Genomic DNA, 24,134 nt, shown 5'->3' with positions numbered 1-24,134 from the left:
CTGCATACAGTTACCACCCAGTTAGTCCTTTCAAACTAGGTTAGATTGATTAAGTTACAGGTCTCATAATCATCGAAACTCTGAATGTTCCTGCATTAATATAGCAGCTTTTAGGGGGATACCTTTTATTCAAACCATAATATTCTTCCACTGGCCACTGAAAGCTCATGTCCAGCTCACAAAGCAAAATAAATTCAATCCATCTTCAAGAGTCCCTGTAGTCTTAACAGTCCCAACATTGCTCAAAAGTGCAAATTCAGAGTTTCATCTGAGACTCAAGGTAAACCCTTGGCTGTAATCCCTGTAAAAATGAAAAGCCCATTACATATATCCAATATACAATGGCACATTCTTATTCCAAAAGGAATGAACCAGGGGCATAGAAGAAGAAATAGAAAGAAAGACAAAATCCAGGACAAGTATTAGGTTCTGTAGCTCCAAATTTAGTATCTGGACAACATGGTGGTAAGATATTCTCTTCAAAGGGCTTGGCAATCCCACTTCTTTGGCCTTGTCACAGTGCTCATAACATCTCTCTTAGCTTGGTTGTCTTCTTAGCTATGAACAGCCAGAAGCTATCATCAGCTTGTGGCCAGTCCATGTTACTGGCATTTCTTATCTAGGTGGTTTCCACTGCAGTTTCAGCTTCCATCTCACAGCTTCGTACACTCCTAGGCAGCCACAAGGATTCCCTAACCTTATCAGGTCTTCCTTTGAAATCTCAGTAGACATGTCCATGACCCCCTAATTCCAGCATCCTATACTCCAGCAGAAAAAATATCTTGTAGATGATGTAAAGATCTTTGCCAGCTCCAGCAGTACTCAAGACACCTTGGACCAATGTTAAAAAGGCCTCTGAGTGCTTGGGTGGCTGAGCTTGGTGAAATGAATACTGAGGAAACAACTTTCTGGGCACCCTGTGAAAGTTACATGTCCCCATGATTTCTTAAAGAGATTTACTGTCACACCCTGAGCTTATAATGGGTGTGGTCTTTTTGGTCTTGCAAATTTCTAAGGCAAACTCTTATTGTTTCTGTGCAAAGTACTTAGCATCTCTTTAGTGGCTCTAATCTCTTTTAACTGTCATACTGTATTTTCCCCAATTTGACACTTTTCTGGCCAAACTGCAAATTTGTAAAAACCTTCAGCTCTTCCTGCTCCTAATTCTTATGGTAAACCTGGTTATAAGCTGCTAGAAAAGTCTGTGCCACTGCCTGGATGCTGTGCTGCCTTGAAATTTCCTCTGACAAATTAATTCATCGATCACCTATAAATTCAGCCTCACACAGAGTTTCAGGATATGGGCAAAACATAGATAACTTCTTTATCAAAATATACTACAAATGGCTTTTAGTCTGATACTCAATGGAATCCTAGTTTCTCTCTGAAACTCATGAGCACAGTCTTTACTATCTGCAGTCCTATTAGTATACTTGTCTTCTGAGCTGCCACCAGAATTACTCATTATGCTCTACTTATAACATTCTAAGGCTTTTCCAGCCTGCATCTTCACACTTTTCCATACTTGTCCCATAAACCAGTTCCAAAAACTTATGAAACATATGGCCATGTTAGTCATAGCAGTGACCCCACTTCTTGGTACCAGTCTTTATATTAGTCTTCTTTGTTGCTGTGACTACAGTGGTAATCAGAACAACTTAGAGGAATAAAAGTTCATTTTGGCTCACAATTTCAGAGATTCCAGTTAGCTGGTTCCATTGCTCTGGGCCCAAGGTGAGCCAGAATGTCATGGCAGACGATAGCTGATGGTCTCATTACAGTTGGGAGAAAAAGAGAGACAGGGAAAGGGGCTACAGGGAAAATTAATCCTTCTATGTCAGGCACTCCTTTACCCACCTCCTCCAGTCAAATCTCACCTATCTATACTTACCACCTGGTTAACACATTCAAACTAGGTTGCACTGATTTAGGTTACAGGTCTCATGATATAATCATATCAACTCTGAATATTCCTGCCTTAACACAAACCTTTTGAGGGATACCCTATATCCAAACCATGACAGGGTCTATCTAAGTCTTTATGTTGAGTCCATTTAATGTAAGTAGGTTCCCCAATATTTGGGGCATAAATTTCTCAATCTTTATATTAGGTGAATATAGATTTAGGACTGTTATACCTTTTTAGCAAACTGTTCTGTTTATCATTTTGAAAAATCTTCTATATGTTAATACTTAAATTCTACTTTCTCTAATTTTAACAATTCCAGCCTTATGATTAGTATTTACATAGTGTAACCTTTTCCATCCTTTTATGTTTAATCCAACTTTCTTATATGCATGTGTCCTTTTATAAATAACATAGTTAAGTCTTGTTTTTCCGTAAAATCTGACAAATACTACCCATTTATTGCTCCATTTCTATTTAATGTAATTATTTATGATATTTGTGTTTAATATATGATCTTGGCACATGCTTTCTTTATGTCTCACTTTTTCACTTAGGACTTTTTCACTTTTTTATTTTGGACCAATTTGAAAATTTTTCTCTTTTAAGCTTTTTTAACTATATGCATTGGGCTTTTTAATTTTTTTAGTGGTTACTCTAGAGCAAGGAATAAGCAAACTATGGCCTACATGCCAAATTCAACAATCCACCTATTATTGTAGTTTTGTTGAAAAACAGACATACTTATTCTCTTACTTATTGTCTGTGTCTTTTGTCATGAACTGCTGACTGAGCTGAGTAATTGCAAAAGAGACCATATGATCCCTCCAAACTATACTATTAAAACTGTTACAGAAAAAATTTCAAATCTCATCTCTAATGCAACTCTAATACAAATGTAATGTGACCCACATACATAATTTTAAGTCTTCTTATAGTCACATTTTAAAATATAGACAGGTAAAACATACTCTAATTAAACCAATATCCAAATATTATCATTTATAAAAATTGTTGATATTTGATCCTTTTTTCACATATCTTCAAAATTTGATTGCTATTTTATACTACCAGCACATGTTAGTTCAAATCAGCCATATTTCAAGTGTTCAAGTCATGAGATACCACAGCTCCTGAAATTGCAAAGTGTACATTTTAACTTATACCACAATCTGCCTTATTAATAAACAAGTTCACAATTACAATATACTGCTATACCCCCTCCTTCATTGTTATACATTTTGCTTTACATAATAAATTCCATAATGCTTATTATTATTGCTACAAACAGTTCTTTCAAAGAAATTTTTTAAAGAAAATTTAATAAAGGAAAAAGAAAGAATTGGAGTACATGTAGCTCAATCATAATTTCAGCGATGTAGCTTACATTTGCCTAGCATGTGTTGAGGCCCTGGGTTCAATTCCCAGAAACCCCCAACACACATATACACACACACATAAAAGAATTAGAAGTCTTAAAAAGTTTAATATTTAGTTATTGGAATTTATACTATCAATAAATCTGAGTTTACATTTCATATCTTTTCCCTTCAGTGTAAAGAAATTCCTCTTATCATTCTGAGAGTATCTTTACTTTAATTTTACTTTTTATGGTGGAGGGAAAGCTGGATTTATATTTCATTTCTGCATTTAAAAGTATTTTGATCCTTAGCTGTGCAATGAAGAAAACATAAGCATATTTTTATTTTATCCTGAAGTGATTATAGATTCAGAAATTGCAGAAATGATCTAGAGATCACCCTTAACCCAACTTCCCCCAATGAAAACATTTTATATAACCATGGTATAATTTTCAAAACCAGGAAATTGACATAGGTATATTACTATAGTAATACATATTATTACTATATATAATTTATATTAGTGTACTTACTGAATAGACACAATTGCGATATCATCACTTTATTTTTCTACCAGACATCACCAATTTTTATGTTCACTGAAGTGCAACTTTTTTATTACATGTCTGGAATAAACAACATAATCACCCTACAAAACTGTTCTGTGACCACAAATCCTTTGTGGTGCCTTGTAGTGACATCCTTTCCTCATTCTTAATCCTGGATAGTATTATTTTTTCTACATCTGTATAGTTTAGTAATTTTGAGCATGTCATATAAATCACCATTTTTATTCAACACAATACTGGAAGTCTCAGTATGAGCAACCAGATAAGAGAAAGAAATATAGGGCACAAAACCGGAAAGGAGGAAGGCCAGTTGTCACTTTTTATAGATGCCATGATCTTACATGTAGAAAACACTAAAGACTCCACCAAAAATTATTCAAAATAAATGAATTCAGCAAAGTTGTAGGATTAAAAAAAAAACTCAGTATATAAAAATCAAGAGCATTGCTGTATGCCAATAGCCAGTTATTTGAGAAAGAAATCCCATTTACAGTAGCTACAAAAAATTAAATACTGTGGAATAAATTCAACAAAAAGGGAGAAAGATCTACACAACAAAAACCATAAAACATTAGAGAGAAATTGAAGAGAATACAATGATGGAAAGCTACCTTAGGAAATTGGTACTAAGCAGAAGCATTGTTGCTGTGACTATACATCAGATGATGTGGAGAAGTCTTAACTATTGGTTTGCTGGAAGAGTTTGGAAAAAAGTGGGCTAGAGAAAGTCTAGAATGCTATGAGCCAAATTTAATGGGTGATATCGATGAGTGCTCAGAAGACCAGAATGCTGATAGAAACGATGATAGCAAAGACTGCTTGGTTTCAGATGGAAATGAGGACTCTATTAGCCATTAAACTACAGGCTGTCTTATACTGTACCAAAGAATTTAAAAACATCATGTCCATGCCCTGAGACTTTGTACAGGACTGAGTTTAAAGATGACAAACTAGTTTCTCTGGCTCAGCATTCAGGCAACAGCATGGATATTGTTTTAGCCAAATTCACCAAGAGAATCAAGAGCAAAGAGGAGCACAGCAGAAAAATTTGGAAAACTTGCAGTTTAACCAGAGAGGTAGCATATTAGTGCTTCCAACAAGGGTGCAGCTGCTAAAAAGATTAGTTTCACTAAAAAGAAGTCATGTACTTTGCACTGGGACAACAGGAAAGGTGCTTTGACAGCATCTTGTGAATCAGGAACACTCCATAGACCTCAGATTCAAAAGTGTAAATTTAAAGACTTGTGGTTAAGATGATAGCCCCCACCCCATCTATCCAGGACCATGGGATTCATTCCAGCCAGCAAGGCACTCAGAGGCCATTGCAGCCATGGTTCCAGTGGGATCCAGCACAGCTCATGTCAGCAGCAGACCCCACCATCATCCATGTGATGATGGTATTGCATGCATTAGTCAGGAATCATGGAGGATTTACACCAAGATTTCAGAGGAAAGCCTGGAAGGCCAGGCAGTGTGGGACAGGGCCAGAGACCCTGCAGGCATCTCCTGTCAGGGTGATGTGTGAAGCTATGAAAGTGAAGCCAAAGCCACACCAAGGACCACAGAAAGTTAGAGAGACCAGCATGTGGAATATCTGCCAAGGGAGGCTGCAAGCAGTGAGCAGAGCTAGCCAAAGACAGTGGCCATATGGGCTGCAGCCAGCAATGTGATGGGGGGTGGGGCTACCCAAGCCATTGGGAGTCCATATTCTACCACTGTGTGCCCCAGATGCTGATTTAATGTAGGATTTAATGTTTTCCATCCTGGATTTCAATCTTGATTTCGTAGTGTTCCTCATGATTTTCCTATTCCAAACTTATGGAATGATTATCTTGTGCCATGGGTGACTTTTTTATATTTTACAGGGGCTCACAGATAAATATGCTTTGACTCTTTTGAGATTTTTGGAATTGGACAATTGAGAAATGCTGGAACTTTTAAAATTTTGTAGACACTTGGATATGGATTAAATGCATTTTTCATTGTGAGATAGACATGAATATTCAGGGGCAGAGGTAGACTGCTGTATTTTAGATCTTGGCATTCCCCCAAGACCCATATGTTGAAGGTTTGGTCCCCAGGCCATGATGCTGTTAAGAGGTGGTAGAACCTTTTAAGAGCTAAGGCCTAGTGGGAAAGTTTGGTTACTTAGAGCATCCCCCTGAGAGGGGATATTGGGACTTCTGCTCCTTCCTCTCACTTTCTGGCCACTCTGGTGAGTAGCTTCCTTCATTATGCATTCCTAATATAATGTACTATCTTGCCACAGACCCAATGGCAATAGGGCCAAGTGGCCATAAACAGAAATCTTTAAACCATGACCTAAAATAAAGCCTTCTATCTTTTGATTCTCAGATATTTTGTCACAGTGACAAAAAGCTAAAAAATATCTCTGGCTGCTTTGAAGATCTCCTTTTAATCTTTGACTTTCCTAGGCATGGTGATCTTTGTTGTGTTTGGGATTTATTGAGCTTTTATCTATGGGTTGGTATCAGTCATGAAATTAGAAAAGTCTTCATCTATGACATCAGTTTGTTTCATGCCTTAACCCCTCCTCCTCCATGATCCAAAGACATGTATATTAGAATACTTCACCTTTTTCACATAAAAATTGAGACACTTTATATTTTAAACATTTTATCTTCTTTGGATGTTTTCTTTTGCCTGACTTCTATACTTAACTGTAAAATCAGCTATTAAATCTAGGGCGTTTTTCCTTTTCTACATTTTTCATATTTTTGCTAATGTTTACCTGTCCACCATGTTTAATTTTTCCTTGATGTCCTTGAACATATTTATGTAGCTGTTCTGCGGTCTTTGTTTGATAGTTGTCTGAACTGAGACATCTGAGTTCTTTTCTTGCCTGGTTATGGTTTACATTTTCATACATCCTATATATAGTGAAGTATTTTTGTATACTGAGCACTGTGGATGGATGGTATGGTCAGAATTTACAGCATTCCTTTAAAGAGTTTTGGGCTTGTTCTAGCAGTTAATGTACAACTTGATCTTGTCATAACTTTGCTTTAGGCTTTTGTGGCCTGATCTAGAGTAAGTGTAACTTAAATTGTGGACTTTTTGAAGTCTGGATTTTCTGTTCCTTGTTAGTTTTAGATGCCTCCTAATGGCTTTATATTTTTCTTCTGACTTTATCATTTTTTATCATGGGTTTTTATGGCAGAAGAGCCTGATACCGATTACTCATGGCCAGAGAAGTGGCATTTATATTTTCCAAGCTCCCCAATTGTTTTTAATGTGCATTCAAGCCTAATAACTGCCGTAATGAAGGCTTTCTTGACAGCATCATTGACTTTTGGGACTGGATTATTTTTTGTGGGGTGGCTGTTCTTTATGTTGTAGGATGTTTCGCAACATTCCTAGTATTTCCCAGATGTCAAAAGTATCCCCTCTCTGTTGTGGCAACCCAAAATGTTTCTAGAAATTGTTAAATGTCTTGAACTATTCAACTGTATGTGCAAAGGCAGCCATAAATAATATCTTAAAAAATGGACAGAGCTGTGTTCCAGTAAACCTATTAAAAAAATTCAGATGGCAATTATTGCCAACTTCTATTATAAACTATCTTTCCCAGTCAGACCTCAGAGACCAAATACTCTTTTATAAGAGTACTTTCCCATTTGATGTCAATTGTTGGTGCTGAATGAGAAAATGAGCGGTATAGTTTACACAATAGATGGTTCTTAAAATTTTAGTAGCTTGATTTCTAACTATATGGAAATATTTCTTTCACATGTAAATTATATATAAATGCTGCTTAACTAATCAGTGATTCTCAGCCCTTAGAATTATGATTTGAAGGCACAGTTCTTTGAGAATGATTTACAATGAACTAGAATACTATTTATTTATCTTACCTCTAGTGAATGAAGTCAACAAGACTTAGGAAAACTGCATTAGTGTAACTTTGTTAGCTTTATTTCTCAACTAGTTTTTTTTTAATTTTTAATAGGAAAGCTAACGAGTCTTTTCAAAACATCTCTACTTTGTTTCTTGTGAATTATATAGAAATCCTTTCTTACCTTCTAAAACTCGATCCTGAAAGTGACTTTTTTGGGGTGGGGGAGAATTTTTGAAGGGTGACAATTTAGAAATTGAGCTTTTACTGAAGAATGATGGTGTTGCAGATGTTTCTGAATGAAAATAACAAGAAGACTAAGGTGTTTCTGCTTTGTTTAATAAATTGAATAAGGAGAGGGCAATCCAAGGATTACCAAAATGAAGAAGAAACAGAACAACTCCTGACTTTCAGCCAGTTAAGTAGTGAGGAAAAAATTGATTCCTGAGGCTCTGATCCACATGAATGATGGTGAAAACATTGAAGCAACTTCTGAAATGTGTATTTAACTAACCAGTTAATTTAGTATCTATTCAGTCTGTCCTGTTTGGGCTTCACAACTTTGCAACAATTGTGACACATCATCCATTATGAATTTTTCCTGGTGTGTATACAGCCTCATCCTTTACTCAGTAAATAAAGCAGGAATCATTTGACTTGCCAAGATATGCAAGGTTGAGACTAGTGGCCAAAAGCTTGACCATCTTGCCCAGAGAATTGTTTTTTTCATATTTTGTTTTTAATTGTACACTATTTAATGAAATGGTCTATTTGTTTTAAAAAGAACCATCCAATGACTCTGATTTGATTAAATTTTATTTAGCATTCATACAGAATATTCAAAAGACAAAAAAAAAATCTAACAAATTATATATGTATTTTTTTCCATAGGAAGGCAGAAAGAGAAGACAAAAATATTGTGAGTCTTCAGAACTTCTGAATGAAATAAACAGTTTTCCCTCAAAATCTAGCTATGTGCAGTTCCCAAATTCATTTTATGAGCCCTATCAAGATTTTACCAATTCAGATGTAATCAGCAAGTCAAGGTCTCCTCCTTGGTACACACATACTTCCCCAATTGGTACAGGGGTCACAGACTTAGAAAGTTCTACAGGACTCTGGCCTACAATTTCCCAGTTTACTCTTAGTGAAGAGGCAAAGGCAGATGTATATTATTATGGCTTCATCATAGTTTTCCTTTTGATATTAGTATGTCTTGCTTTATGTATTCTCTGAAGATATCAAATAAAATCCTTTTAATAAAGTCTCTACTTCTTCATAGAAATGCTTATTTCAGGGTTTCCTTCCAGACATTTTCAAGGTAATTGGCTAAAAAAATATATACATATATGTTTTTAAAGTTCGTGAACACTAAAATTCTTTATGCTAGAAATAGTATCACTATGCGGTTTGGGACATCATTTTCTAAGGTTTCAAGTAAATGAGGAAATATAGAAAAGGAGTTCTTAGAGAAAACTTTTCTCACTAGGTAAATAGAGAATGTGTTTCAAAAAGTTTCAGATAAGCTGATATTTTCTATAGGTGTCTTTTATAACATTAATAAAAGGCACATTTTATGAATTGTGATAAACACTTTGCTTACCTTACTACAGTATGGACATTCACCAAAGATGATATTAAAACTCTGTCTACTAGTGAGTAGTCCTCTCAACCACTGGAGATTTTAAAAAGAGAAAAAAAAAACATGATTCCAGATGGTTAACCTTACTAATTGTTTAATTATTAGAGTAAGAAATACATTTTCAGCCCTTGGTTCAGTTCCAAGCACCACTAGGGATTGGGTAGGGGGAGACACATTTCTTGAGCCAAATAATACCAGAGTATTATTAAGTTGAATAACAAGAAGAGATCAACGTGGAATAGTCTGTTAAAGTTAAATTTCGTATTACAAAAGTACATGTTCCCTTAGCGTTCTATAATCAGACCTGATATTTATATAATATAAATTGATGTTTGTATCTGAAGTCTATTGGTATGGTGTATATAGTTCCGAATGCTATCTTTAACCAGAAAAGTGTGATTGTTGCATTTCTTCTATGGTTAAATTCAGCCTGAAAAATAAGGTACTGTACCGTATGTTAATTCCCTCACCTCAGTGCTGCCACCAGAATGAATCTACGGAGCTTGCACTGGGATAATGTACCACCAACTTAATCTGTTATGCAAAAAACAGTCTGCAAATATATTCTGGATAGATTTTTCTCCCTTCTTGGATACTTTAAGCATCTCTTCATTTACTAGTAATTATGATAAAGAAATGAAAATACACAAGCAGCTGAATAAACTGGTAAAAGAAATTAAGGCAAAAGGGGATCACAACTGAATAAACAAATTTGTTCATGTATTTCAAATATGCATATTTTCTATGCTGTATTAGCTGGAAAAAAAAGTCTTGCCATTATTTTTTAGTTTTACCTCATATAAGCATATTTGATGAAAAGGCTGTCCACACTGGGGATTACCACACACTTGATCAGGAATGGTACCATCAAGTTGATAGGCATAACAAATTCCACAATCCATAGTAAAATCCTTCAAAAGAAAAATATTTATATGCATATTTCTTCAAAATGCATAATGTAAGATTAGGGAAAAAACAGTACATACACAATATTAAATTTTATATCATTTTTATAAAAATAACTTGCCATATTAAACACCTAGCGAAGGTACTTTTTATAGTATTTCCTTTTTCATTCAAATATACACAGATGTACCAAATTTCATTTTGGGGCTTTAGGGATTTCATCCATATGCATGAATATGTCTATATAGTATGTAAAGAAGGGAACTGACATGATCTAGTAATTACTAACTAAGCTTCAAAAATTTATATAACTACAAGAAGAAGAAAAACATCACCATCACTTAGTATTCTACAACCTTAGTAGCTATGTGAACATCAATTCTTTATCTTTGCAATAGTAGTTTCATTTAAAAAAAAATACTGTCATTCTTCAAAAACACATCAAGTTAACTGAAACTATACTTCAGTTATCCATAAGTAGATAATATAGAAGATCCAAACATCTCATTAGCTATTTTGGACTCACTCTGCTGCTGAAGACCATGAAAAAAAGTACATTTAAAACCACCAAAGGTTAACAAGTTCTTTGATATAAAAATTTGTAGTTCAGAGGTCTGTGTTAGAACATTATTCTAATTCCCTCCCTTTTAGCCTCATTTTTCTGAGAGAAGCATTTAAATTTAATTATGCAACACAATGTGGAATATCAAAGCACTGATAAAACTTACAGATTTTTCCAGGATACCACGAGCTGGAAAATCAATTTCTAAAACATCTTTCAAATTTTGTAATAGACTGTTTTCTGGATCCCTAAAAGCATGAAAAAAAATATATACATACATATACAGTCATATATTTGCTATAAAATTTGTGAAATCATAGACAAATTAATATATTGCCAAGATACTTACCACAAATGTATGTTCCTGCTCAGCTTAATTCCCAGGGGTTTTACCACTTCAGATATTAAAACAACAAAAAAAGTTAAATAATTTAGGGCTTTCTCTCATTTTATACAGCCACATTTGATACAGAAAGTAAACTTCTGAATTATTTGACTTGAAAACCTAAATCATAACGCATTGTGTTAATTTAAAGTATATAATTAACAATGATAAATTTTCATTTAAAGTAATATTTCTTTTTTTAAAATATTTATGTTTTAGTTATCGGCGGACACAACATCTTTGTTTTGTATGTGGTGCTGGGGATCGAACCCGGGCCGCACGCATGCCAGGCGAGCACGCTACCGCTTGAGCCACATCCCCAGCCCCAGTAATTACTATTTCTAATTCAGAATTATATTTAACAGTGATAGCCAAGAACTTTATGATTCTGTTAAAAATATTTCTGAGTTCTGATACCATAGTCAGCTCCAAGAAAGCAGCATTCAGGAAGCATAGTAGGATGCCTGGGGTCCACTTCTATATTTATGGAAGCATTATTTCCTAGAACAAAAGACGATGAAAGTTTTCACAAGTGTAACAGTTCATCAAGCCAACAAAGACATGTCAGTCTGACTGCCAATTTTACTGTATACCCACTCAAGTAAAGATTAACGAAATGTTTTATTAAAAGGTAATTTTGAAATCATGATCATCAGTAAAGATTCATGGATCTCAAGTTTATTAAAAAAAACAGGCAATTTCTAATGTAAGTAAGTTGGGATTCTGGTCAATTCTGTTACAGAAAAGTTCCAATAAATATAATTTTAAACACCTGAAAATAAAACCTAATCATCTTTTTCCCCTACCTAATGCAATTCTGCGTGCTGTTGCGCTCCGGGTAGGTTTTTCTGGCTCAAGTACCCAGGTCTTCTCATCAATTTCATCCATAACATCCCAGAATGCCTTCAGTGATTCTAATGCTGCCAAAAACTGACTATGAATGCTTATTAAGGAGCCCTGTGTAAAGATGAAAGCTGAATAAGTTATATGGCACTCTACCAATAGGAAATAATCTTTCCCTCAAAATACCTCAATTTAGAAATTTTAAGCTCTGTTTCATTTCAGCTAGAAGGTGGACTCCAACAAACAAAACAACTCTCCCTGCATTACATCTCTTTATCTCCACTAGCATTAACAGGATTCTTTTTCTGTCAATAGATTACATCCTTTATAGAGAAATAAATTTTTTAAACCCATATTTTTTTTTTTTAAAGATAGAGTGAGAGAGGGAGAGAGAGAGAGAATTTTTAATATTTATTTTTTAGTTCTCGGTGGACACAACATCTTTGTTGGTATGTGGTGCTGAGAATCGAACCCGGGCCGCACGCATGCCAGGCGAGCGCGCTACCGCTTGAGCCACATCCCCAGCCCTTAAACCCATATTTTTATGACATATTATATATAGCATATTAATTACTAACATATGAACAACTTTATTAATGTATACTATATATCTAATGTATTGAGCATAGTGTCTATATGTTGATATGAAAATATTTGTGCTACAAAATGAAGTCTAGTACAGTATTGTCATTTTATTATAAAACTGTCAACCTTTATCATTAAGAAATACCTTTGCAGTTCTAATTAGGCAAAATGTACAAAAAAGGTTTAACGTATTTTTCAAAAATTCAGATAACCATGATTTAACTTTTAGTTCATCTGAGTTTTGTGTTTAAGATATTAATCCTTTGTGGGAGTTAGCCTAAATAAATTTTCAGTAAAAGCCACCACCAATTTTTTAAAAGTTTTTATTTTTACTCCCCCCTCCCACTCCTTTGGTAGTATTATGGATTGTGCTCAGGGTCACTTTACCACTAAGCTGTATCCCTGCTCCTTTTTATTTGAAATAGGGTTTCACCAAGTTTGGTGAAGCTGGCCTTGAACTTGCAATTCTCCTGTCTGGGTCTCTTGAGTCACTAGGATAACAGGTGTGTGCCACCATGCCCAGCCTTTTAAATAAAGTCAAAGTCACTTATAAAATAATGTGATATGTTTAAAAGACACAACTATTTTCTAAGCATTTTTTATATAAAAAGTAAAATGATTTGAAAAGAATTAAAGGGTGCAGTTACTCTTTCAAATAAGTGAAGCATAATTAAAATAGTATAAATGTACTAGGCCAATGTGACATAAGCCAACAATGCAAGAATAAGACATAACCTGTGTAAGAGAAAGAAAGTTGCCACTCTTTACACATGTATCTTACTCCTGGTGCTTAAGGAAAACGAATTCCATGTCATCACTTCTATCAGTGTTTATAGTTAGATGAATTCATGGCTCAGTTTCATCAAGCTGAGTTCAACTCTTTCACACAAAAGAAAAAAAGTAAGAGTAGGAACTAGAGCTTAATGTCTGAAAATAACTTTTTAAGACACTAAGGGTAGAATGTCTTTTCTGGTCTATCATACCTACAGATTTGGAAGAAAGAATCCAGCAATCAGAAAACTAACTTCCCAAGTAACTAGTTTTTAAATAAGTATAGCAGTCTTTTCCTTTCTCATTCTCCCCATAAAATGTATTCATAATATTTTATTTGAAAGTATTTCCAAATGTTCATTTCTCTTACATGCAGCTACAAATAAAATTCTAACAGTAGTTTTAAAAAATATATTTTTAGTTGTAGATGGACACAATACCTTTGTTTACTTAGTTTTTTATGTGGTGCTGGAGATCAAACCCAGTGCCTTACACGTGCTAAGCAAGTGCTCTACCACTAAGCCACAACCCCAGCCCCTCTAACTGCATTTTGAACAGAAAATAAGATACTTCAAAATAAGAAATGAGCCAATAACAGGAAAAAAAAAAGTACGCGAGAGAAAATAACAATCAAAAAAAAAAAAAAAAAAGGAAACAATCCTCAAACTAGAGATAACTTGGTATTTATAGAAAAAGTGCATTTTAAATCCTAAAAACCATTATCAGATTTCATAAACACACACACATACCATAAATGATAAGGAATAATGTAAGTAAAATTAAAGTTAGTTATATTTCAATAAGTATTTTACAGGGAAATTATCTAAACTATTTTTTTCAAAATAAAAAAAAGGCAACTCATTTTGTAATACAAGCAGTTTCATATCTCACCAAAACTACTATGCTGTTTTAAGATTTACTGTTTTGGCCAATTTGCAATCTAAAAAATAAAATGAAAAATGGATCAAAGAAAATGTTCAGAAACGGGTGAGAGGGTGAGAACAAAAATTGTGAGATAACATTAAGATGAAACAAAACAAAAACGCAGCTATGTAAAGCAACCTGAGCTCTCATACTACTGGTGGGCATGTAAAATGGCACCGACTGCTTGTGGAAAGATCTGGCAACTGCATGTCTTTAAAAGCTGAACATATCCATATCCTGTTACCTAACAAGTCTAGGAGCAGTGAAAAGATATGTCCATGACAAGACTTTCCCCAGAAAGCTCTTTGCAGCTATGTTCCCAAGAACCCTTACTAAAGCTTTATTCTCAAGAACCCAAAACTAGAAATAATCCAGATGCCCATCAATAGAAAAAAAGGATAAATAAATCCCAGTAAATTCAAGTGACAGAGTACCACTTAGGAATAAAAAGAGCAAATTATTAATATATGTCATAACATGGGTAAATTTTAAAACTATGCTGGGTGAAATAAGCCTACATATGAGGAATATATACTATCTGCTACTGTTTATATGAAGTTTGGAACAGGCATAATTAAGCTATCGGAAAAATATCAAAATAATGGTGATTTACTAGAAGGGATAGGACCCTGGGATGGAACGTACTGCATTCTGAATATGGACCGCACAGGTGTGTCCCCTTACTGGATTGATGGTATACTTCAGATTTGTGCATTTCATTGTTTTCAAATTGTACAAAGTAAAAGGTTTGCATGCTGATGTATTTTAGAAAAAGTGTTCTAATACTAGCAAATTATTTTGTAAGGCACTAAAAATCAGATGGCTTCATGAATGGATAGAGTGATGAATAAATGTAAAGATATATAATAAAGTAAGTACAGTAAATGTTAAGTGTAGAATCTAAATAGTGGATATATGGGTATTCATCAGAAACTTTTTCAAGGTTTCTGTGTGTTTGAACATTTATAATACAATATTAAAAGGGAAATGAATCTTTAAAATATTAAATTAAATCAATTATGCATGAGTTATTTATTATAACTGATAAAGTTTAATAATTAGCCTTTTAAAATAAATTTTTAAGTCTATATAATTAACTTTTTAAATATATTAGGGTTAAATAGTAAACTTGCAATCATGTCTTCCTAGAAAAAAGCTCATTCTATAAGTAAATTATAATCTTTAAAATGAAATGTCTATGACAGGCATTCTTAATCAGACAATCTTAAAAGGATTAAAAAATATATTCTCCAACTTTTTAGTAAAATTCACCCTTTCCTTCAACTATGAATATAACTTTTAAAAAACCCACTGAAATACTATCAGCACATCTTTCTCTAAAATAAAAATCACACAGGAATAACTCAAATAACACTAATATATATTCTACACAGACATTCCTTTTCAATTGATCTTAGTTCAGAGCAGCCTTTGGCACTGGGACTTTTAAAAGTTTCCCCAGTGATTCTAACATGCAGACAAGGTTGAGAACCACTGGTGGAACGATGAATAGCCATGCTTGTTATAGTTTAAATGGTCCCAGAGTCATACTTGTATAAGATTCAAGCAATCCAGCCTGTAAGGAAAAAAGCATCCTTCAGAACATTTTCATCATAACTTTAATAAGTAATATTTCATTTTTATAATAAATTTTGGAATATTAGGGACTATATGAGTTTGTAAAAGTAGAATTCATTTTATAAAATATCGAAGAAAATGCTTTATCGTCAACTTAAAATTCTCAATTGTTAGGCACATTTAACAAACTATGAGTCAAGCAATGAAGAAAGCTAGTCTTCATTTATAGTACAAAGTAATAAAAAATTAAATAAGTAAATACTACATAAATGAATTCTGACCTAATACATTCAATTCAGCAAATATAAATAATGTGTTTACCAAGTGTTATTCTGTATGCTAGATACTGATGATGTTAAGAATACAGAGCAAGAGTGGTAGCACATGCCTATAATCTCAGCAACTTGGGAGTCTGAGGCAGGAAGATCACAAGTCCCAGGCAAGCCTCAGCAATGTAGCAAGGCCCTAAGTAACTTAGTGAGAACCTGTCTCAAACCAAAAAAGTTCTGGGGGCGTGACTCAGTGGTTAAGTGCCCCTGGGTTCAATTCCTGGTACCAAAAAAAAAAAAAGGAAAAAACTGTGTTAAGACATAGACTGTAGTCAAATCTCAAGGCGCATTCATAACTCCACCATGTACAGTTGCATCTCTCAGCAAGTTAGTTAATCTCATTTAGTTTCTTGTGTTAGCTTTCTGTCACTATAATAAAGTACTTGTGTTAATTAACTATGTTAGTCATCGTTTTGTCATGGTTTCGGGGGTTTTCGTCCACAGTTGGCTGGATCCATTACTCTGAAGTGAGGCAGAACATCACAGCAGAAGGGTGTGGCAGAGGAAAGCTGCTCAGCTCACAACAGCAGGGAGGAAGGGAAGTGGGGAGGGGCAGCAGGGACATGATATAGTGGTAGAGGACACAGTCCCCAGTGACCTCTTGGTCCAATCATGTTCCGTGTGCCCAGTTTCCACCACCTTACGTAGTCCATGCAGTTACCAATGATTAATCCACTGATGAGGTCAGAGGCCTCACAATCTAATCACTTCCCAAAAGCCCCACCTCTGAACAATGCTGCACCAGGGACCAAGCCTTCAATACACGAGCCTTGGGAGAACATTACAGATCCAAACCATAACATTAACTTATCAAGTGCAAAGATTTACTTCATTTCACAGTTCTGGAGTTTCCGACTCAAAATCAGGCAAACTCTTCACTTCTGGGCCTCTAATAAGGGTGCCAAATGGCAATGGCAGGGAGCATGTGGTGGAGCAAAATGCTCATCTCACTGCAGGAAACCAAAAGAAAGCAGCAGCAGCCTGGGCCCCAACAATTCCCAACAAGGACATGTCACCTGTGGCCTATGGACCTCCCAATAAGCTTCACCTCCTAAATGGTGCTGCCCTAGGGACCAAGCCTTTAACATATGGGTCTTTGGGGGAACACTTATCTAAACCACAGAAGTTCTATACTATGGAAACAGTGTTACTCCTCAGGAAATCTGAATGAGATAATGTATACAAAACACTAATCGTGGGCTGGGGTTGTGGCTCAGTGGCAGAGCACTTGCCTAGCATGCATGAGGCACTGGGTTCGATCCTCAGCACCACATAAATGTAAAATAAAGATATTGTGTCCACCTAAAACTAAAAAGTAAACATTTAAAAAACCACTAATTGTTTATTATATAGTAAATGTTTCAATTTTGTAGCCATTACTGTAAAACATTATTGTAAGTTCACAGCCCAATAAAGGAAATGGAAAACAAGATGTACTGTATTATATTAGGGAAAATATTGCTACCATTAGTATATAATGGATTATTGATCAAATCAATAAGGAAAATAGAAATGAACAGATAAAAATATTAAACTGGGGGATAGTGGGAGAATTCCCTAAAGACAAAATATGCATGATCTAATAAAAAATATTCACTCAGTGAGACCCTGTCTCTAAATAAAATACAAAATAGGGCTGGGGAAGTGGCTCAGTAGCTTAGTGACCCTGAATAGGGTAAGCAAAGGTTAGAAGATGATGGTGAAAAAAAAAAAAAAGTACACTGGATAGGGAATATGTATTCTCTGAAATAGCTTTTCCTTCAGTAACAGCTCAATCCCACACAGTTTGGCTCTTTTCTCACCAGACTCCCATTATCAGTCACTACTTTATCACAGAACCTCAGTAAACAGACAAACATTTTGCAGGTCCTATGGGACGCTGATCCATGACCTTAATCTACTCCAGACTAATCAACAGTAGTTTTGTTCTGAATCTGTTCTAATTACTTTATTCCATTTCTTCATTAGCCCCTGGTTAGTGTGGTTAAAAAACAACCTAACCCTCTTTATAATGACAATTTTGATATTCTTGTTCGTACTTTTTATTTTCTACAACACATTATTTTTATAATCATAAAAAAGCCTAGGTAAAAATAGATATAAAAGGTCAGATAGCCATCCTTTCATTTCATGATATATGTAATATACCAAAAAATATGTTGTCAGTAAAACTAATAGGATTATGTTGAGGTCTCTGATACTAGGATACAAATGCCCAGTTCATAAGCAAGTCACAGCTCTAATCTTGAAAGTAATGAGGTATCTGAGATATGGTTAGCCTCTCTAAAGCTTTAAAAACTGTAATTATAAATGTAGGTGTGCATCAGATAACTTATAAAGTAACTTCCAGGCCTAAAAGTCAAGAATTCTAAATCTAACTGTTTTGAAAATCCATAAAGTAATGCTTTCCACTTAAAGAATCCATATTCCCTTTTAAGATGCCAATTACTATAATGTACTCCCATTTATTTCAAATTCTCATTTGTAAACAGATTTTGTCAAATTATATATAAATGCATATCTATTAAATATAATGTATATTTGATTTACTGTAATATTTTATCTTGATCAAAAGAACTTTCATATAAAAATATTAGCTTTTAGGTAGAAATAAAAATATTTAGATTACATTATATTTTACGGTCTCCACATATTTAAGTCAAAATGTATGTGATTATTATTTTCTAAAATATATAGCAAAGATTGCAATCTCCCCTCAAAATTGAATTTTTGAAATAGGTTTAGAGCCACAAATTTCTAGCAGGAATAGCAAAGCAGTTATATGGACTAAATATACTAAAGACCCAAAATTTATACTCAGTGCATTGTGACTGAAGAATTCACAAACTTACAGTGTACATACATACAGTGCTAAGATTAAAAGAAATATAATAGAAGGAAAAAAGACCAGAAAAATTTGAGAATACAATAGAAACTAACTGCAGAAAAAGGTCAAGTAAACCCATACACATACATCTATGTGGCTGAAGGCCCAAAACAATAAACTCTCTCATAAAGAAGAAAAGTAGCTCACAATCCATTACCATAATGCTGAAGCCTCTCAACTAAAATTCTGGTGTGGTGGAAGAAAGATGTAAAACAGACTGTCTTTAAGACACCTACCACCAAAATATTTAAAAAATTTAAAAAATAAAGAGGAAACATGGAGAAACCTGGAAAATACCAAAAAGGTTAAAAAGAAAGAGCAGCCACAAACATTTTACTTCAACTACTTCAAGGTTTGCAACAAAGGTCTATGTTCAAGGTCAACCACAATAGATTTTTTTTTGGTCCATTTTAATGTAGGGTTCTGCTACAGCAGGGGGAAAAAAGGGGGGAGCTATGAATGAACAAGAGAAATTGGGAAACTGCCTCTAAAATGTTACATGCACAAGGCACACAAGAGCTAAGTTAACAAGGAGCTATTCCCTGATACAGAATGTAATCTTTCTATGGTAAAAAACGAAGGTCAGAAGAATTCTAAGTATTACTTTTGGGGGAATAGGATACTACAAACTGAACCCAGGGTACTAAGCTATAGCCCCACCCTTTTTATTTTTTATTTTGAAACAGGATCTTATTTAGTTCATCAGGGCCTCACTAAGTTTCTGAGTCTGGTTTGAAGCTTGTGATCCTCCTGCCTCAGCCTCCCAGTTGCTGGGATTACAGGTGTATGCCACTGCCAAAGTATTACTCTTAAAGTATTTAGCACCTAGCCAAAGTACTACTTTTAGAGGAAAAGACATCTCCAAATGATTTGGAAAGCAAACATAAATAATAAATCATTCCAAAATTAGGTTCACTTAAGACAGTGAAATTCTCTCCACCTGAATCAGGTGCCTGGATTACTCTGTATATAGGTTTTACCATTAAAACAACAACAACAACAAATGTTATTTGGGATCCCTGTGTTGATTTACTAAAATTTTCTGAACACAGACAATTGAAAAGATTTCTAAATCAACCATCCATTCAGTATATCTTTTCCATTTAAATCTTGAGATCATGAACCATTAGTAAGTTAGTTTGGCCAAAGATCATCAAATGATGACTTTAACAGAAAACAAAGACTTATTCTATTTCCTGAATAGTTTTACAATTCCAAAACTAGCCACTATTCCAAAGCCCACTCAGGCTCTTTTTGCAACACTTTCCAATTTTCATGCTGGAACATGTACATAAATCAAGTATCCCAATATCTGAGCAGGGTAAGGCCAGGTTGGTTATTTTGTTCATGTTTAATAAATAAACCATATCATTATTCCCAAACCTTAAAGGTGTCATTTTTTCTAATTATTGATTATGGAGCATAAGCAGTGAATAAAGGAAATTCTTCTTGGAGCTAATAAGTATCATTAGTGAAAGAGGTTTGTGATCTGTTTTTTCTTACCACGTCATCAATTCATTGATGAATTATTTATATGCTTAGATCCAAACTCTTCAAAACATAGTAGTACCTATAACTGAAATACTGAGAAACACTTTTCTTTCATTCTACAAATTAGCTATAAATGCAGCTAAAATGTTACTGCCTACAGTCCACTGCTACTCATTCGAATTGTGGTTACAAGTCAAAAGAAGTTGATAGCAATTGTGAGGAAGATTACAATTTTCTAGGGTCAAGGATATCATTTTAAAGAAGCCTAGTGCAGCCTTTGATTTATAAATTGATTTTAAAGAAGGTCTGCCAAGTTAAACAATATAGGAAATCATATGTAGTTGCATAGGTTTTGTTCAGTCCTGAAATACAAGTCAAATAATCACATAGCAAACATCAGAATTTTTTTAAAAGGTGAATTTCCAGAGTGTTGTATTTAGAACACGGTCCTATGCCATATTTATCTGTAGCATATGACAATGACAATTTGAGTATGAGATCCCTTCAGAAAGCAAAGCCTGAGACAAAGGCTTATCTGAGGCAAGTGTGTTGGAAATGAACTTAGAGAGTGGGAGTAGGGACTGGACAGGAGGAAAAGTGAAAATAAGGGTGTGTTTTCAGGCCAGCCACTGTGCTCAATGGTGGCTTTACAGGAAGCTGTAAAGAATTCTAAGGAATTCCTGTCCCAGAAATAGAATCCAGAAACATTTATTACTGGCTTCCATTCCCCACTGGTCAAGTTGCCTTTAGGAGGATTAATTTTCTTACATTTCCAGGTTTGCACACATATGTATACCTAGTGGCTCCCCCAAGTACCCTTGGTCAGAGAGAGAAAATTGAGAATGGTAAAGCTGAGGTGGGGTGTTTTGTGAAGACATACCATTATGAAGCTGACTAAAGCAAAGTAGCTCAGAGTGTTGCAGAGGAAGTGAAGTAGGAAGCAATCATCTGACACCTAGCCAAAGGTCATCAGGCACATCAAGTTCAATTCTCAGAGTTAAGTAAGTACATTTTGGAGACTTTTTTCACAAAAAGTCAATTTACATACAGCTTTAATGGTCATAAAAGAGTTATCCTTAAGAAATTAGAATACATTCTTAAGAAACTAGAAATATATGGGTTTTCTTGAGCTTTGAAAGTTCTTGACCTATTCTGAAGACAAATGCATTATCAAGTATATAATTTCTAAATATTTTCTCTTAGTCTGTGTGTCTTGCTGTTTCATTCTACTAATAGTACCTTTTTCAATGATAGAAATTTTTTATTTTGATGAAGTCTAATTTTGTATTTCATGGTATAATAAGAAAATTCTGCCTAACCTAAAGCTACTAACACATTCTCCCATGTTTCTTCTAGGAGTTTTGTAGTGTTAGGTTTTACATTAAGGTTATGATCCATTAGGAACTAATTTTGATATATTATTAAATTATTATTAAATTTCTTCTTTTTGACACACAGACATCCAATTGTTTCATCACCAGTTGTTAAAAAGACTGTCCTTCTTATATTGAAATGTCTTTGCATGTTTGTTGAAAACAGCTATCTATATATGAATGAGTTTATTTCTAAAATTTTCTATTTCGGTGACCTGTGTGTCCACCTTTTCACAGTATCACATTATCTTGAAAAAGGTGGATTAACAAGTTTTTAGTTCAGGTAAGGTTAGTTCTCCCACTTTGTTCTTTTTCAGGATTAGTTCAATTATTGCATAGGTCATTTGCATTGTTATATGAATTTTAAAATGATTTTTCAATTTTTAAAAAAAATGTTCAAATTTTGATTTGGGTTACACTGAATCTACAGATCAATATGTAGAGAACTGACTTCTTTTTTTTTAGGTAAGTAATTTTATTTTAATAAAAGTTCAATGAAAATTGGTAAATAAATTCTTCAAAAATAGTAACCCTTCTTATGAGTAATAATTTGTTCTTTCATCCTAAGGTTTTGCAAAACTAATTGAGGAAAAAATGTCAATGAAAGAGAGGTTAGTTTTATTATCTACTGTGATTCTTGGTTTTTAATGTCAATTTGACTAAGTTGTAGTGCCCTGTGATCAACACTAATTGTTGCCATGAAGACTTATACATATGTGGATAACTTCCACCACTGGTTGACCTGAAGTAAGGAGACTACTTTCACTTGGTCAGGGTGAAATGGCAGTGGTGCACCTGATCCAGCCACTAAAAGAATATATATTAAAAAAAAGTCTACTGGAAGAAATTTTGCCTCAAGATTCAATAAATCTTCCAACCCATAAATTTGATGTGTCTCTCCTTTAATGTAGGCATTTAGGCAAAAAATGTGCAGGCACTTCAACAAAGATATCTGGATGATAAATAAGCACATGAAAAGATGTTCAACACCACTGTTCATTAAGTAACTGTAAATTAAAATCACTTTTGAGAGAGCATTAAATGCAGATTACAGTGATGCAAATGAAACTGAGTGACCATACCAAATGTAAACAAGGAAGCAGCTGAATAAGAAGCCTCAAACACTACTGTTAGGAATGGAAAGCAGCACAACCAGCTCAGAGAATAGTTTGGCAATTTCTTATAAAGTTAAAAAGATACCCCTCCTATGTGATCCAGCCAGTACTCTCCTATATATTTTCCCTGAAGAAATGAAAACATGTTTATACAACACTGAATTAATGTGCATCGCAGCTTTATTTGTAATAGCCACATCCTAAAAACAACCCACATGTATATCCACAGGTCAATGTGGAATTTATGTGGTACACCCACAAACACTTAGCAATAAAAAAAAAAAAAATGAACACACTACAACATGGATGAAGTAATTCAAAGTAATTACACTGCAGAAAGAAACCTGACATAAAAAATCACAAAAAAATATGTAAATTCTACAAAATGCAAATTAATCTAGTGATAGAAAGCAGAGGGACCAGGGAAGAGACAGCAGAGACAGAAAGAACGGGAGACAGGGACTACAAAGGGGAAGGACACTTGGGTGTGACAAATGTTTATTTGTCACATCTGGATATATCTGGATTGTACAGATGATTTCATGGGTAAATATTTGTTAAAACACACCAAAGTGTACACTTGAGTATGTTCAGCTTATTATATGTCAATTATACCTCAATAAAGTTGTTTAACAAAATTCAGATTTCTGGATGGAAATGGATTTATATAGCTATAGCTCCTTTATAATAGTTTTTTTTCCCAACAATTAGGAACTTAAAAACAAATACAGAATAGCAATATTCCTTATAGCAACAATAAAGAAGGTATAACAGTCATAGTTCATACACCATCACTTAAGAGAATGAAATTATATCACTTTTATATATCTATGTCTATAACTTTTAAGTATCTACATAGATATATAAAATATGAATATATTGGAGAAGAAAGGAAGCAAGATATATAAGGGAACTAAGATGTTAGCTATTCCCCCATAACTGTTATTAAATTACGTTAAACAAGGAAAGTACTTAAGCAGGAAAGTGTGAACACTGCCAATCTCAAAATGTAACGCTTATTATCTTTAAAAGCATTTTGTTACTTTTATAA

At 34.2% G+C, this 24,134-nt stretch overlaps 2 protein-coding genes across 9 annotated transcripts in view; one reads left to right on the top strand and one right to left on the bottom strand.

The window, feature by feature from the left end:
- Positions 1-8,928, top strand: part of VRK2 (VRK serine/threonine kinase 2) — a gene marked incomplete at its 3' end in the record, with an annotated part of 101,121 nt that extends 92,193 nt beyond the window's left edge. For 5 of the 7 annotated variants that reach the window (XM_081265557.1, XM_081265558.1, XM_081265556.1 and 2 more), the window contains one exon: positions 8,584-8,928. In XM_081265557.1, the coding sequence (XP_081121683.1) occupies positions 8,584-8,928 (345 nt within the window). The remainder of the gene's footprint in view (positions 1-8,583) is intronic. The other 2 variants (XM_081265560.1, XM_081265561.1) reach the window with 2 other exon arrangements.
- FANCL (FA complementation group L) overlaps positions 8,884-24,134 on the bottom strand; it is a 63,643-nt gene continuing 48,392 nt past the window's right edge. Inside the window, exons 8-14 of one of the 2 annotated variants that reach the window (XM_081265564.1) lie at positions 11,994-12,144; positions 11,605-11,688; positions 11,152-11,197; positions 10,969-11,050; positions 10,129-10,245; positions 9,296-9,367; positions 8,884-9,021 (exon numbers count right to left, since the gene is read on the bottom strand). In XM_081265564.1, the coding sequence (XP_081121690.1) occupies positions 8,986-9,021; positions 9,296-9,367; positions 10,129-10,245; positions 10,969-11,050; positions 11,152-11,197; positions 11,605-11,688; positions 11,994-12,144 (588 nt within the window). In that variant the 3' untranslated portion in view covers positions 8,884-8,985. Of the gene's footprint in view, positions 9,022-9,224; positions 9,368-10,128; positions 10,246-10,968; positions 11,051-11,151; positions 11,198-11,604; positions 11,689-11,993; positions 12,145-24,134 lie in introns of those variants that run through there. The other variant, XM_081265563.1, reaches the window with a different exon arrangement.

This window comes from Spermophilus citellus, assembly GCF_964194105.1.
Source record: "Spermophilus citellus genome assembly, chromosome: 13".
Taxonomy (NCBI): Eukaryota; Metazoa; Chordata; class Mammalia; order Rodentia; family Sciuridae; genus Spermophilus; species Spermophilus citellus.
The sequence above is the reverse complement of the archived record's forward strand: the minus strand, read 5'-3'. Positions and strand labels throughout refer to the sequence as shown.